Source organism: Halichoerus grypus, chromosome 2, assembly GCF_964656455.1.
Source record: "Halichoerus grypus chromosome 2, mHalGry1.hap1.1, whole genome shotgun sequence".
NCBI lineage: Eukaryota > Metazoa > Chordata > Mammalia > Carnivora > Phocidae > Halichoerus > Halichoerus grypus.
In genome coordinates this window covers 25,287,360-25,304,657 of record NC_135713.1, presented here as the reverse complement: position 1 = coordinate 25,304,657, position 17,298 = coordinate 25,287,360, and the positions used below count along the sequence as shown (strand labels likewise).

The window sequence follows — 17,298 nt, the reverse complement described above, 5'->3', positions numbered from 1 at the left end:
TAGGTTCTCCTGCCTTCATGTTCATTAAATGGTGGTGCTACTAAGATTCTGATTCTGGTTCTCATCTCACTCTCCTTACCTAGTATTCGCAAGTGGTCTCATTCATTCCAGTGCGCAGTAACTTTAAAATTTCTTGGGCAAACTCAAAACTCCCACCTTTTAGAGCTATATTATAGGAATTACCTGGTTATTTTCTGTATGGCTCTCTATGGCCAACCAGTGTCTCATTCTGTCACAAGAGTGTCATGAAATAATCTCGTCAAATTGCTGCGCTTTTTTTCACATGGAAAATTTTACTGACATTATTTATACTTGTTTATTGTCTCCTTCAGTTGTGTACATAGTCCTTTTGTTTCTGTCACTACAGTATTTCTACCAAAAAAATGCCTGTTTTTCTTCATAGCTACTGCCTTGTTTTTAGGCCTTCAAAGTCTTTTCCTCAGAGCTTTGTCTCTTACCACATTCAGTCTCTCCAAAGCTTATCAAAGTCATTTTGTTAAAATACGTGTCAAATTGTATTAGTCTCCTGCTTAAAAATTTTCAGTGGCCTCCTTGCATGTAGGAAAAAGCTATATTCCTTAATTATGCCATCTGAGGCCTTCGTAATCTGAATGTGTCATCACGTCTGCCTACGTAGTAATTGATGCTGAGGTCTCCTTGAATTTACCATAGTCTTTTAAACTTCATGTTATCGTGTATGGTATTCTACTTAGACATCATTCTCTTCTCTCTGCTGGGCCAAGTTCATACTTGTTAACTCTTCTTTCAAAGCCCAACTCAAGTGACACACCCTTAGTGAAGCCTTTGCTAACTGGATCGTGTTAGAAGGTAGAGGCTCCCTTTTTTTTTTAACTTAAAAAAAAAAAAAATTCCCACCACACTGTGTTCCTGTTTACTGTAGCGCTTACCACATTGTATTATAATTATTTGTATCTTCCCTTAAATTGTTGGCACCTCAGAAGCAGCTACACTATCTTACTCTTATATTACCAGGACTTAGGACATTGCCCAGTTCCTTGGGAGGGAATTAGGGATACAAACGTGAATTGGGCTTAGGCCCTACCTTTTTAGGTACTTGCTATTGACTTTGAGGTATTTGCTGTTATGAGAGTCATGATGGGGACGGAGAGGGTCACTGGGTGTTGGAGAAGGAAAAAATCCAGATATGTATTTCATTAACAGAGTAAAAAGGCCAAATTGTTGATGTGTTATTCAAAATTCTGATGTATGTCAAGCAGGAGTTGGACTAATGGTGAAGAAATAAGAACTTTATCTGAAATTTTTCTTGTGTCAGATTATACATTTACAAAAAGAAAATGAAAATTACTATAAATCTTTTATGCTCTTCTAGGTGGGAATAAGCTGCAGTCAACAGGAAATAAAACAGAAGACTTAAAAGGAACTGAATGTGTTAAAAGCACTCCTGTCACCTCTGTACAGATTCCAGAAGTAAAGCCAGACACCGTGTCAGAAGCAGTCACACCGGCATCTCTTGCTGCTTTGCAGAGTGATGTGCAGCCAGTGGGCCATGATTATGTGGAGGAGGTATTGATTTGAGAATACCATCACTGTGAGATTAGTATAGGAAAGAAATGTGTCACATTGAGGATGCCTGGGTGGCTCAGTCGGTTAAGCGTCCGACTCTTGGTTTGAGCTCAGGTCATGATCTCACGGATGTGAGATTGAGCCCCATGTTGGTCTCTGTGCCGGGCATGGAGCATGCTTAAGAGTCTCTCCCTCTGCACAGATGCTTTATGCGTAAAATTAGATTTAGGTTACTTATAAAGGAATATCATAGGTATCTTTGTTAAAGTTTTTTAAAAAGCATGTCCTTGGGGCTCCTGGGTGGCTCAGTCGGTTGAGCGACTGACTCTTGGTTTTGGCTCAGGTCGTGATCTCAGCGGTCGTGAGATCAAGCCCTGTGGTGAGCTCCACACTCAGCAAGGAGTCCACTTGAAGATTCTCTCCCTCTCCCCCCACCTTCAAATAAGTAAATTTTTTTTAAAAAAAGCATGCTCTTTAGGCTTGCCTAAGTGACATCATAATTTTTTTTTTAACTTTTTCCTTACCAACACCATCACTGTGATGTAAGGTAACTTTCTATTTGTTTGGTAGGCATTCTTGTATCCTTCAAGTATCCTGCATATAAAGAGTAAAAAAAAAATTGTGAGCTGCAAAATAATGACAGAGAGAGCCAGTATTTCTTTCTGAACAATCATGTAGTTTCATTTGTAAGATTAAAGTTGCTGATATATCAGATCATGTTTATTTGATTTCTCAAGCTGATTAGAAATCTTCCTGTCTTACAGGTAAACTCAGTAAATTGAGGAATGAGGGGCCTGATAAATATTTGCTATTAGCAAAAAGCCCAACATAGAGTGGTGTAGCACTATTTACTTTCACTGTATTATAGAACATACGTAAGTTCCCTGAGCTTCAGTGTCCTCATCTGTAAAACTTGGATATTTCCAAAGTTGTGAAGATTAAATAAAGTACCTAGAACAGTACCTAGCATATAGTAGATTTTTGGTAAATATCGCTTCATTTTTTTTCTCCCATCAAGAAAAATTACATATTATGTTGTCTTTGTTTACCAGATAGAAAACTGGATTATATTGTTTATAAGTAGTTCACAATTTAAAAATTATAGATCTTAAGAGAGTAAACGTTTGGTTATCTAAACGGCCAGGACACCTTAATCTTTAATGATACTGATCAATTAAGTAAGCCAAAACTTAAGAGAATTGGCATTCAGAGCCAGTCTTTAAAGCTTTCACAAATAATTTGAACCTAGTATCCATTATAGACATGTTAATAACTCTGTACTTCTCTACCTAACTGGTTGTGCATTTAGAAAAAAATTGACATTGATTTTCCATAAAGTTACATGTATAAAATCTTGAGTTTTGTAGAACCTTGTATACCAAAATAATGTCTTTAATCCTCTTATTTCCATCTCCAAGAGCAGTACCTAGCCAGTAGCAGGTATTCACTATTTATTAGAGAACTCTTATCCAATTGCATTTAAATTGAAATGTTTAAACATAATTAAAGGTATTGAAATTAAAGTTAATATCAAATGCAAATACATGCAGATACACATCTTGCATGGTGCAGTTAAGAATTTTAACACTTATTTCGATTCTCTAGATTATCCTTTTAAAAAATTATAGGTATTGTCTCTTATTTTCCCCCTACTTCAGTATTAATTGTTTACATTTATTCATCACAGAATCTGTGAGGGTTTGTGAGTGAAATCTTCAACTATAATATTTTGTTATGATTCTTGAATTCTTTTTTCCCATGTCAAGGTACGAAATGATGAGGGAAAAGTAATTCGGTTCCATTGTAAATTATGTGAGTGCAGTTTTAATGATCCCAATGCTAAGGAGATGCACTTAAAAGGGCGAAGACACAGACTTCAATATAAAGTGAGTAAAATTTCAACTGTCGGGGCAAGGGCAGTTCAGTCGGTTAAATGTTTGACTCGATTTTAGCTCATGTCATGATCTCAGGGTTGTAGGATCAAGCACCATGTCAGGTGTGGAGCCTCCTTAAGAGCCTCTTTCCCTCTGCCCCTCCCCCCCTTTAAAAATTTTTCAGCTGTCTTTTTTTATTTTAACACAGCTTGGAACATTCTGCATAGAAAACACAACATCTAAACGTAACACAGTTCATGAACTCCATTCTAACATTAGCATGTCATGTCTCACTTGGATTCAGATGTTTGTTTTTTATTGATTAGTTTGTTATACTTGGCTAAGAACAGTATAACCATATTTCATCATTTTTAGTGACTACAACATTGCTTGGATCAAGTAATCGTATATATATAGATAATGGCTTCACATAAAGTATTTTGAAAGAAGTATTAGGTCTCCATTTATTTACCTTCTTGTCTTGGTAGAATTTCCACTAAAATGAATTTTAAGATGAGGAATTCATTGAAAACGCTTCAAATGTTAAGTTAAATCCAAATCATTTATTTATTTAAAGTTTTTAATTAGCCTAGACTAATGCATTAGATTCATGTGTTCCCTTCTAAACAAAGAGGTGGTAAAAATTAAAATAGTCTGTTTTTTAACCCTCACAGTCAGACATTTAGAATCTTCTACTTACAAACAAGTAAAGGAAAATTAAATATCCATTAGTTCACTAAGGATTTCTTCTATTGGTTAGCACTAAGTTACGTACTTTTTACGTACTAAGTATGTCATCGTAAACTTAGTTAAGAATTTGGGGGATGGGAGGGGAAGAAGAATGTTTATTAATGTATTCTGAATCTTTCCTCTAATACAACTTATTTTACTGATTTTACCCTTAAAATAAATTTGCAACTGAAAGCCTCTATGATGAAAGAATATGGGGGACTGTATGATTAATAATACGTCTAGATTGTTAGAGGGCGTGCTAATTTTTTAAGTGTCTGCATTAACAGAAAAAAGTAAATCCAGATTTGCAAGTTGAAGTAAAGCCCAGTATTCGAGCCAGAAAGATTCAAGAAGAGAAAATGAGGAAGCAAATGCAAAAAGAAGAGTATTGGCGAAGACGAGAAGAAGAAGAACGCTGGAGAATGGAAATGAGGTAGTATCTTTAACTTTTAGTAGCATGATAGAAAGTGGTTCAGCCTTTCTAAAAAACTTAGCTATTCTGAGTATGACTCCTATTCAAAGCAATCCAGATTTATTTAGTGTACTTTAATTTTCACTTTTCAGGAAGATCATAGGTACAGGAAAGAAATGCATTAAAACTAAGATATTGGCTATTCTAGTATTTGACCATGGCTTTGGTATTAGGAATTATGTGGTAAGTGGTATCTTACATATATTAAATATATGAAGAAATAGTTGAATTATATATAGATAGATTTTTTTTTTTTAATTAAACTCTACTATACCCAGTGTGGGGCTTGAACTCAAAAACCCAAGGTCAAGAGTCACCAGCTTTAGTCATTGAGCCAGCTAGGTGCCCCAGAATAGTTTAATATTCTAAATAAATGCCTCAGTTTAAAACAAAATAGAACATTTTGTTACATGATAAAAATATCCTGAGTATAAGATTTGGTAGATTCTAGACAATAATGTGTGCATTTTACAAAAGAAACGTCTATTATAGAAGCTTTAGAGGCTATAGGGAAGGAGAAAGGAGAAAACATATCTTCTAGAGATATATTAATGTTTGGTTTTATTGATATAACTGAGTTTTTTTTTTGAGAGAGAGAGTGTGCGCACGGAGGAGAGGCATAGAGGGGAGAGAGAGTCTTAAGTAGGCTCCATGCCCAGTGCAGAGCCCAATGTGGGGCTTGATCTCACAACCCTGAGATCTCACAAACCTGAGCCCAAAACAAGAGTTAGGTGCTTAACCGACTGAGCCACCCAGGCACCCCAACATATCCTTAAATGATAAAATTCAGGGGCACTCGGCTGGCTCAGTCGGTAGAGCATGTTACTCTTGATTTCAGGGTCATGAGTTCAAGCCCCACATTGGGTGTAGAGGTTACTTGAAAAAATTAAATGGTACAGTTCAGTGGTTTTTAAGTAATACAGAGTTATACAGCCATCACCACAGTCAGTTTTAGGAACTGTTTTTGTCACCCCCAAAAGAAACCACAAACCCATTGGCAGTCACTCCCTGTTTTCCCACCAACCCCTACATCTACCCCTTTCTGTATAATATACAATATACTTCTGTCTATAGACTTACTCTGGGGGCGCCTGTGTTGCTCAGTTGGTTAAGCGTCTGCCTTCCGCTCAGGTCGTGATTACAGGGTCCTGGGATTAAGCCTTACATCGGGCTCCCTGCTCAGCAGGCAATCTGCTTCTCCCTGTCCCTCTGTGTGCTCTTTTTCTCTCTCTCTCTCAAATAAATAAATCTTTAGATTTATTCTGGAGATTTCACATAAATGGAATCATACGATGTATGGTCTTTTTTGTCTGCCTACTTTTTTTTTTTTTTTTTAAGATTTTATTCATTTGACAGAGAGAGACACAGCAAGAAAGGGAACACAAGCAGGGGGAGTGGGAGAGGGAGAAGCAGGCTTCCCGCAGAGCAGGGAGCCCGATGCAGGGCTCGATCCCAGGACCTTGGGACCACGACCTGAGCCGAAGGCAGACGCTTAACGACAGATCCACCCAGGCACCCCTGCCTACTTCCACTTAACATAATGTTTTCAAGGTTCATGCATGTTTTAGCATGTATCAGTACTTTGTTTCATGGCTGAATAGTATTCCATCATATGAATGTGTAACATTGTTCATTTATCAGTTGATGGACATTTGTGTTGTTTCCACTTTCAGGCTGTCATGAATACTGCTGCTAGGAGTATTTGTGTACAAGTTTTAAAACATAATTTCAGGGGCACCTGGTGGCTCAGGTGGTTAAGCGTCTGCCTTCAGCTCAGGTCATGATCACAGAGTCCTGGGATTGAGCCCCACCCGGCTCAGTGGGGAGCCTGCTTCTCCCTCTCCTACTCCCCCTGTTTGTGTGCACGTACTCTCTCTGTGTCAAATGAATAAACTCTTTAAAAAAAATATATATATATACATATATATATATAATTTCAAAAAATAAGAACAGAAGCATAATGTACACTTTTTTTTTTTTAAGATTTTTTATTTATTTGACAGAGCACAAGCAGGGAGAGTGGGAAAGGGAGAAGCAGGCTCCCTGCTGGGCAGGGAGCCCGATGAGGGGTTCAATTCCAGGACCCTGGGATCATGACCTGAGCCGAAGGCAGACGCTTAACCGACAGCCACCCAGGCGCTCCTGTTCACATTTTATAATTCACTTTTTTCATTTATATGTCAACTTAAAAATTAAGCTAGGATTATTTTTATTTTTCGTGACTGCATAGTATTCTCTTATAGATGTATAATTTTCTTTATAACTTGTCCCATATTGTTAGTTAGGTTGTTTCCAGCGTTTCTGTAACATAATTATTACATTGACCATCCTTGAGGCTGTATTATTGCATAAATCATGATTAGTTGCTAATAATAATATTTCCAGAATTGGAAATATTTGTTTGAAGGAGACCCGTACTTCTGTCTATACTGAATACTGTAACTTCAGTGGTTTTCAGATATTTTGGTCTCAGGACTCTATACTCAGTAATTATTGAAGACTCCAAAGAGCTTTTAATTAATGTGGGTTATAGCTGTCAAGATTTCACTATATTAAAAATTAAAACTGAGAAGTTTAATATTTACGAATTCATTTTAAAATGACATTTTAACTATATTTGTTTAAAATATAAACATATTGATTATATTATATTGCATGTATTTAATAAATATGGTGAAAATTAACTCTAAAATAACTATTTGTTCACCAGAATAGTGAGAATGATACTGTTTTACATTTTTGCAAATCTCTTTAATGTCTTGCTTAAGAGAAGGCATCATGATTCTCATATATGCTTCTGTGTTCAATTTGTTGTGATACCACATTTTGCCTCTGGATAACCACTGTACATTCAAAAGAGAATCAGAACAGAAAAGGTAAATGATGTCTTAATATTAAGACATGGATCCCCTGACAGGGCCTCAGGGAACATCTGGAGTCCTTGGGCCACACTTTGAAAATTGCTGCTGTAACATTAAAGTCCCTGCCAATGAGAGAAATACGAAATCCTTTTTTGGTTGGTTGGTTTTTGTTTTCATATTTGAAATTTGGGGGTAGGAAGGGGAAATCTTTTCAAATTTGTTTCAGTTCAGTTTGAATTGTAATTATATTACTGGCAAATTTTCAAAAACTTCTTTTGAGTATAGTTGACACACAATACTACATTAGTTTTAGGTGTACAACATACTGATTCAGTAAGTTTATACTTCATGCTATGCTTACCACACGTGTAGCTACCATCTGTCCCCGGACAACACTTGTAATTCATTGACTATATTCCTTATGCTGTGCCTTTTATTCCTGTGACTTACTCATTTCATAACTGGAAGCCTGTATCTTCCACTCCCCTTCACCCATTTTGCCTGTCCCCTCACACCCCTTCCCTGTAGCAAACATTAGTTATCTATATTTATAGGTCTGATTTTGCTTTTTGTTTATTCATTTGTTTTTTTAGATTCCACATATCAGTGAAATCATGTATTTGTCTTTCTCAGTCTGACTTATTTCACTCAGCTTAATACCTTCTAGGTCCATCCATGTTGTTGCAAATGGCACGATCTCATCCTTTTTTCTGGCTGCATAATATTCCTATGTGTCCATCCACATCTTCCTTACCTGTTTGTGTATTAATGGACAGTTAGGTTGCTTCCATGTTTTGGCTATTGTAAATAATGCTGCAGTAAACATAGGGGTGCATGTATCTTCTCAAATTAGTGTTTTCATTTTCTTTGGGTAGTTACACAGTCGTTGAATTATTGGATCATAAGGTATTTCTATTTTTAATGTTTTCCACATTGGCTGCACCAATTTACATTCCCACAAACAGCATACAAGGGTTCCTTTTTCTCCACATCCTTGTCAGCCACTTTTTATTTCACAAATTGAATTTTATTTCATGTTTGACCATTTACATTTCTTCTGTAGTAAATTGCCTATTCATTTTTTATTTTTTTTTACTTACCTGTTGTTCTGTACAGACACTATATTGTAGCTATTGACCTATTATTAATGTGTTATATTCAGATAGTTTTTGCTGTTATATATTGATTTTTATTTTTTTAATATGTTTAAATATATCAGTCTCAATTTTTATGAATAATCTGCCTTTGTAATGCATTTGAAACTCTCTGTACTTAGATTATGGAACTTTTCTTCTTTTGCTGATATATCAAGTATTTATTAAGCACCTATGATGTGCTAGGAAATTGCATGTAGTGTGTTAGGCACTGAGTATGAATTGGTAAACAATGGATAAAAATCCCTGCCCTTATATAACTTAAACATTTGTGTTCAGTAATAACAATAAATTATTCAAAACTGGAATGAATGTAGTTTTCCAGAGCCGTCAACCTGTTCATTTTCTCTCAAGGCCTAAATAACAGAAAAGTATGTTTCTGTACTACTTCCAAGTTGGATGACCCAAAAAAAGCACACTTATTCCCAGCCTGAGGAAATTGGTAGTTTCTATAGAGCTACTTGAGAAGCATACTTGAGATTTTTTGTTTTGTTTGTTTTTGGAGAACCACACTTCTTTCTTTTATATTAAACAAATTTGTCTAGTAAACCTTATTACTATCAAAATTTGCTTTAGAGACATGATTTCCCTTGGGAGTTATCGGTACCTAGTTTGAAGCTAAAAGTAAAGACAGAAGTGAGAGTGAGGTAGTGAAAGAGAAATTAGATTCTGAAAATGACTGTTAAAGCAGAGGTTATACAATAGCTGCCCACAGTCCAAGGTCAGCCCATAGATGTTTTATTTGATAAACATAGTATTTTTAATCTGAACCAACATTAAAGATTTTGAAAAACTTTAAAATCCTGATGATCTTGGGATTGCAAACCTGTATTCCCTTATGGCAGTAATTAATTGGGGCTGAGTAGCAGCTGTTCTCTCTAGCCAGAACATGTACTTTCTTTTTATTTTTTCTTCAAATTTTTATTTAAATTCTAGTTAGTTAACAAACACGTGCTTTCTACTTGACCATAGTCCTCTCCAACCTTAATATGTCCCCAAAAATGAGACAGAAAATGAGTTGCCATTTATCACTGTCTTGCACTGTTGTTTTTCCTCATAGTAGACAAATTTGTGTATGCCTGTATCCTAAATGGGGAAATTAAAAGTAGTCTTCAGAGAGTCTCTCTAAGGAGAAAATAGGAGGGAACACATTTCTTTGGAGACAGCAAGATAATTCCTGAATGCGTGCTTCATGTCTTTGATTCATACACGTTATTGGTCTGGCCACTCTAGGTAGGCATTTAAGTTTACAATCTTTATCTTAAAGAGGGAGAGATTGAAATGACCTCTGAGGTTTCTGGTGTTTGTTCCTTTGGCTTTGACATCAGGCCATGAAATTTTGTGTTGCTTTTCTCTTTGTTTTCTCACCTCTTTTCACTGATATTTGCATCCATTTACTTGTAGATGAAAGCAAGTAAAGGATATTAGATACAGTGGGAAAAAGAAGGGTGTTAGCCAAGCTGATTTGGGACAATTTTTTAATTGCATTTTTTTGTCATTACTGATGTAACTTCTTGGGTTGTATTTTTCTTAAAGGCTTGTAATGTCATTCTCTATTTTCAGACGTTATGAAGAGGACATGTACTGGAGAAGAATGGAGGAAGAACAACACCATTGGGATGATCGCCGCCGAATGCCTGATGGAGGCTATCCTCATGGTCCCCCAGGCCCATTAGGCCTTCTGGGAGTCCGACCAGGCATGCCTCCTCAGCCACAGGGGCCTGCAGTGAGTGTCCACTTAATTTACATAGGGCGGTGAAAGTGTAAGATTGGTTCAGCATTAGAAGATAACAGTTTGGGGGGGCTAATTCTTAGATTTAATAGTCTCATAATCTCAGTGTAAGTTTTTCATCTGATTTAGAATTTTCCCTCCTTTTATTATAGCTTCCTAACTCATGTCTTTATAAGGACCTCATAGAGTTTCCATGAATTTTTCTTACTTTCAGTAAAAGCTAAACAGGAGCAGAGCTTTTGTTCTGTCAAGTGTTCTTTAACATTAGAGATTTTCTTTGTTTTTCTTGACATTTGCAAGAACAACCAATTTTGAAGGCAGCTGCTTTGCCTTCAAAATTATTATGTTCCCATTACCTGTTGTTGAGAATCTTTTTTCCTTCTTCAAATCCCAACTATCTAAAACCTGCTACTGCTTCTGAATTGAGTGCAGGATAAAGGTGTATGTAATGGTTCAACCTGACTGAGCATCAAAACTATTGGAAAGATACGCATCTTAAGAGTTTGTGTTTCACAGAAGCTGTGTAGAAGAAGAGACACCAACTTATGAGGAACATTTCATAGAAGTTCAGACTACAAAACTAGAGGATTTTTGTTTGTTCTGTTTTCCAGAGAACATTTAGGAGAAAATAGCAAATTCCTCCTCTTTAACTTATTCTCTTTCTCATTTGTCTTTACACAGAACAAGCATTTGTAAGACCTGTTTTATCAAAGCCAAAAAAAGTTTCACAATCACTGGTCTTTAAAGTTGAGTAAAAAGTATTTTCATAACTTTATTAGATATGGTGTTCAGGCAAAGCATGTGTACATACAGAGATATGCATACATATACAAGCTTCCGACTCTTGACAGTATAACTTTCCAAAGTTTGCAGTTTTGTTTTTACTGAAGTAGAAAAAGGGAAGATAATTTTAAATGGACATTTTGCATAGTTGACTTTCTTACTAAAAAGGCATGAGAAACATATGTATAGTTGAAAAACAAGTTTACTTTTGCCCAGGAACCATTGCTTTTAAATGAAGTAACTTTTTTCTCTAGCCCTTACGTCGTCCTGACTCATCTGATGATCGTTATGTAATGACAAAACATGCAACCATTTATCCAACTGAAGAGGAATTACAGGCAGTTCAGAAAATTGTTTCTATCACTGAACGTGCTTTAAAACTTGTTTCGGACAGTTTGTCTGAACATGAGAAGAGCAAGAGCAAAGAGGGAGATGATAAGAAGGAGGGAGGTAAAGACAGGTGTGTTTTCAGAGTTACTTACTTTGCTTTGTTTTTTCTTCCATGGACTTCTTATACTTGAAATAAAAAGTTACAAAGACTAAAAACTCTGGTGTGAGTGTACATGTCTTACCTTATTTGAGTAGATATTTAATGTATTTAGCTGCTGTTTGCTAAAATGAGAAATACACAGTTCCCTTATAATCTCCAACCTTGTGATTTTACTAATTTTATTTTAATTTATATAAAACTATTTTGAGTCCTTTTTCAAAGCAGCTTTCATATTTGCATTCAGCTGTTCTTCAGTTTTTATTTGTTGTATCTGTCCCTGTTCAGTCCTTGTTTTAGCAACTTGTTTCCTTAATTTATTGACCATAAAGAATGAAGAAGCTTAAGCTTTGGTAACTTTTTTTTTTTTTTTTAATGTAGGCTCCAGGCCCAGTGTGGAGCCCAACACAGGGCTTGAGCTCATGACCCTGAGATCAAGAGTTGGACACTTAACCAACTGAGCCACTCAGGCACCCCTAGAAACATCTTTCATATCAAGTTTTGCATTGTAATCTATAACTTCTCATTTTCCTTTTACCATTTGGAAATATTTTTATATTAAACATGACTCTTGGGGGGCCTGGGTGGCTCAGTCAGTTAAGTATCCAACTCTTGATCTTAGCTCAGGTCTCAGTCTCAGGGTCATGAGATTTAAAAAAAAAAAAAGAACTATGACTCTTACTCTGATTTATAAAATGAGACACAGAAATGTTAATATTCTTTGAAATTGTCCCTGTGAGAACTTAGTTCTTGATTTATTTATCCATATTTCTTATCTAAATGAAGGATACTTCTAAAAAATACTAAATATTTTTTAACTAGTTGATGAAACTTTTAATAGTATAAAAGTTATTTAATTTACTATTATATATTTAGAGATTATCATGGGTCTGGTTGAGAAGAGAAATGTCATAATATAATTTGATTTCACTGCAGAGCTTTAAAAGGAGTTTTGCGAGTGGGAGTATTGGCAAAAGGATTACTTCTCCGAGGAGATAGAAATGTCAACCTTGTTTTGCTGTGCTCCGAGAAACCTTCAAAGACATTATTAAGCCGTATTGCAGAAAACCTACCCAAACAGCTTGCTGTAAGTATTATGGAAATGTTCATTTTTACCCCTTGTCTGGTTCAGAAGTTTTTGGCAGGACTAACTGTGCTTTCAGCCTAAACCTAAGCCAGCCTTTAAATTTTTGGCTTGACTTTCCATGTTGAGTTTTTTTTGCTTCGTTGTGCAAATCGGTAGGACTATTTTCTACTTTGTCTTTTTAGGTTTTATAGTGCTTGTATTTGACATGAAGCCATCTTGCTAATTTATTTAAAAATGTAAAATTGTAGCACATGTCCTCATCCTGTTTTTTCCCCAAGATTTGAAGCATAAGAGAGAAGGCAGTTGACAGAATATGGTTTTTCTTTCTTTTTTCTTTTTGGTTAAAGCCCCTGTGTAGCAAGCTTAAATTTTTAAAATCTGTGAACCTCTTGCCTATTTAGTTGAATACATGTTTTTAATAAAATATAGTAAGAAATAGTCTTTCCAATTTGAATTTCCCTGGTTTTGTTGTGATTTTTGTTTTGTTTTGTTTTTCTTTGTTTATAATGATAGGAATTCTCTGTCCAGCAAATCATGGCAATGCACAATTAGTAGAATATCCCCTTTTGGTCTTACAAAAGCAAACTTTTTGTTTTAAGTTTGAATTCTAAAAAATTTTATACATTAATTTGTCAGAATCTCAGATTGAGGTTTAAATATTCCTTGGGATGCCTGGGTGGTGCAGTCAGTTAAACGTCCAGCTCTTGGTTTCGGTTCTGATCATGAGATTGAGCCCCACGTTGGGCTTGGCTCTCAGCACAGAGTCTGTTTAAGACTCTCTCCCTCTCCTTCTGCCTTACCCGCCCCCCACACACACACACTCACTCGCCCATTCATGCTCCCTCCCTCTCTCTCTCTCTAAATAAAATCTTAAAAAAAAAAAAAAACTCCTTGAATAATTTAATGTATATAATTTATCTTAAAACCTTGCAGTTTAATTAGATATTCTAAATCCAAGGATTGACATTTCATTGGTAATGTGTATTCTACAGCAATGAGTCAGAATAAATAGTACCTGACCACAGCAGAGCAACTGGTAACAAAAGGGATAGTGAAGCACAGTGTTGAACTTAAGCTCTGACAACTCTGACACTTAATGTTGTTTGCTTTATGTTACCATTGTTCCAGAAATGAAGTTTCTTATTGTGGATGAGTCTTTTAAGTACTAGGAGCCAGCAGAATTGGCATTGTGTGTCTGCTGCTTATTCCTCTGTTGAGGCTGCTAGGGCAGTGGGGTGTGGTGGGGGAGAGAGGAAAGGTTTGAGGACCTTGAGAGAATTATGTAATTTGCTAGAAATATCTTGATCTTAATTGTGATACTTAGTAAAACTACAAAGCGGGAAATACATCCTAAGGAAGTAATCAAGGAGTTAGACTAAAAACAAAATACCGTTTCCAAATCAGACTGTACTTACTATACAAGGGAATAAAAAAAAGTAGAATTAATTCTTCATCATTGTCATAGTTGACATTTATATAGTACTTAGTATGTATCAGGCACTGTTTTTTGTTTTTTGTTTTGTTTTTTTTCTTTTTTAAGATTTTATTTGAGAGCGAGCACACGAGCTGGGGGAGGGGCAGAGGGTTGGGAGAGACAGAATCTCAAGCAGACTCCCCGCTGAGCACAAGCCCCCAGTGTGGGGCTCAATCCCAGGACCCCTAGATCATGACCTGAGCCGAAGTCAGACACTTAACTGACTGAGCCAACCAGGCACTGTTTTAAGGGCCTTATATAGTTAATTCACTTAGTTCTATAGGTTAGGTAAAGATTTCTGTCCCCATTTTACAGAAACAGGATAGGAGAGTTAAATAATTTGCCCATCTTCACAGCACTAGTAAAGTAACAGCTGGAATTTGAACTTACATACTATACTATAAACACTCAATGTAATTTCTGTGTAACGTCTTCATTCATTCATAGGAACTGGGGCTTATTATCTTTATCAAATTGTAGTGAATCCTGGTTTTTCTGGCTGTTAATCAAGACTTTTTGCTCTCTGATTATGAAATATAGATGTTGATTTCACAGTGTACAGTGGGAATGGTTGAATTCAAGAATCTATTTAGTTTCATTCAAATTCTGCAAATGTATGAGAACTTAACTACCCAGATGCTATTTGGAAGGTACAGTAGTAAATACAGCAGTGTTTCTTTTATCCAAGAATTTATAATCTAATAGGGACATATACAAATAATCTCTCTGATACAAATAATGATAAATATTCGGTCAACAAAGAATTCTAAAAGGAAAGTATAGTAAGAGATTAATGATATTTGCATTATTGTAAGGCTTCTTGGAGAGTAGTATATTATCTACTCCTTATAAAATGATTGAAGTAGGGGCGCCTGGCTGGTTTCGTCGATAGAGCACGTGACTCTTGATCTTCGGGTTGTTAAGTTTGAGCCCCATGTTGGGTGTAAAGATTACTTAAAAATTAATTAATTAATTAAATGTTTGAGGTAGTGAGAAAATGAAAGAGCCATAATGAATCTGCTTTGTCTGATAATGTAAAAGTCCAACTAATTTTTTTGTACTCTTCATTACATAGGTTATAAGTCCTGAGAAGTATGATATAAAATGTGCTATGTCTGAAGCGGCAATAATTTTGAATTCATGTGTGGAACCCAAAATGCAAGTCACTATCACCCTGACATCTCCAATTATTAGAGAAGAGAACATGAGGGAAGGAGGTTGGAAAGCCATTAAACATTCTACTTTTCTATTAACTTTTTTTTTCATTTACCTACTCTTTAAGATGGCATTAAGCCCTAGAAGGCAACATGCTGGCATTACATATGAATTGGATAGATTTGACTTATGTAGCAACCAGTTTTGCTTAAGATCATTTCCCAGAAAGTAAATGCTCTTTTTAGTAATGTACTTTTATATAAAACACTCATGGTATTATTGACTTTCTTGATTTTTTTCTTTTCTTGCTAACCTCAGATTTCTGGAAAAAAAAAGTTCAAAATTATTCTTGCTGACTTAGTGGACACATGAAAAAATTAAATGTTGGTAGTAAGGGGCCACAAATTTAACTTCTATTAAGAAGTTTTTGTTCTTGTCTTTAAAAAAAAGACAAGAGAGTTTCAAATAAAATTGGTTATATACTTGTAATACTTACATTTTAAGAGGCATTGTTATATGTGTAATCATGGATTTGGCTTGTCCTGAGGTAAATATTTCTAGTTCTCTGAGGTTGCTCTTTTGTTTGGAGAGTTTTCATGAATGCAGAGCATCCTAATGCACGTAGATTTGGGCATTTGAACCCAATATAATTATACTAGAGATATTGAAAAATAAATGGTGTAGGTGTAGTTAGTAAGTTATAGTACAGTACAGGGTTTTTAAACTTACTTTACAATTGTAGAAGGTGAAATCCTGCTGGTGCCAGCAATGTTGCTTTAGGGACTGTTCTGTAACATTTTCAAAGCTTCAAAAGCTTTTAAGCCAAAAAGCATGGTCAGTGTCTGCCTTATGTTGGTTCTGTTGTTTTATGGGTCAGATAAAATTTACTTTGTTTCCTTTCATGTTGTTTTTGTACACCTTAACTTGTTGAGTATGGAGTTATATAGTCTACACTAATATTTCTTTGTGATACAGATAGAGGAGAAAAGAATACTGTATTGAATATTAAAATTGTCTAAAATAGCATCAGTAGGCTCTTAGTTACTGTCCCTTTAAATTTGTTTTCTTACAGCAAAGCAATTTTTTTTTAAGGCACTGGGCTTTCCACGACCCAGGAAGACAACACTTTTTTAAAAATGTGGTCATTGGGAGACATGTCTAATCTTGCATACTTCACATATACACCATATCAGGACTTGTATGTTGTATAAGCTTTGCATCTTAAAAATGAACGGGTTTTGTGTAAAGGATCTTTTATATGAACATGATTTTCCACTCAAAGTCTGACTGTGGATATTGCTGGAAAAACAGTTCCTGAGTCAATCTGGTCAATTCATATGCAACATATGACCCTTAGGATTTGAAAAAGAAATCTTCTAATATGATATAAATAAACGTTGTTATACTTAGGATGAAATTATACTCATATAACCATTTAATTTAACTATTTCAGAGCACATTTTATCCAATTCTATTTAGCCTTAGTTAAATTTGTACATTATTGAGTTATTTTGTTACATTGCAAAAGTCTAAAGTTCATATCGCATCTGTAGTAGTCTTTGATAACCTATCCCTTCTAAAGGAAACAAAATTATATTTTTGTCTGACCCAGACTTGAGTTAGAATTACTGTTCTGGATTTCATAAATACTCTGGTGAGAGAAGTGATCAGTCCAAAATTGGAAGATTTTACTTCAAGACACTGAGCTGAAAAGTTGGATGTGCAAAAAGTGTAGAAACATTGATAGAGTGTTCCTTGCTGCAGATAACTGCAGTAAACTATGTCTTTAGCTTCATTATGAAGATTGCTTCTTTCTTGCTGCAGAATAACGGTATGTATTCTCTCTCACTGCAGCTCCCAATGCTCTGTGTCTTAAAATGACTTAAAGCCTATAGCTTGCTTTGGGGAGTTAGTACAGGGGGTAAGGAAGGCTTTGCCGGAA

The 17,298-nt window shown here is 35.5% G+C and overlaps 1 protein-coding gene across 2 annotated transcripts in view; it reads left to right on the top strand.

Moving 5' to 3' along the window:
- The window catches only part of ZFR (zinc finger RNA binding protein), an 81,094-nt gene that overhangs the window by 36,930 nt on the left and 26,866 nt on the right, over positions 1-17,298 (top strand). For both annotated transcript variants that reach the window (XM_078066611.1, XM_078066612.1), the window contains 7 exons: positions 1,352-1,545; positions 3,312-3,431; positions 4,439-4,584; positions 10,202-10,364; positions 11,408-11,613; positions 12,577-12,727; positions 15,277-15,418. In XM_078066611.1, the coding sequence (XP_077922737.1) occupies positions 1,352-1,545; positions 3,312-3,431; positions 4,439-4,584; positions 10,202-10,364; positions 11,408-11,613; positions 12,577-12,727; positions 15,277-15,418 (1,122 nt within the window). The remainder of the gene's footprint in view (positions 1-1,351; positions 1,546-3,311; positions 3,432-4,438; positions 4,585-10,201; positions 10,365-11,407; positions 11,614-12,576; positions 12,728-15,276; positions 15,419-17,298) is intronic.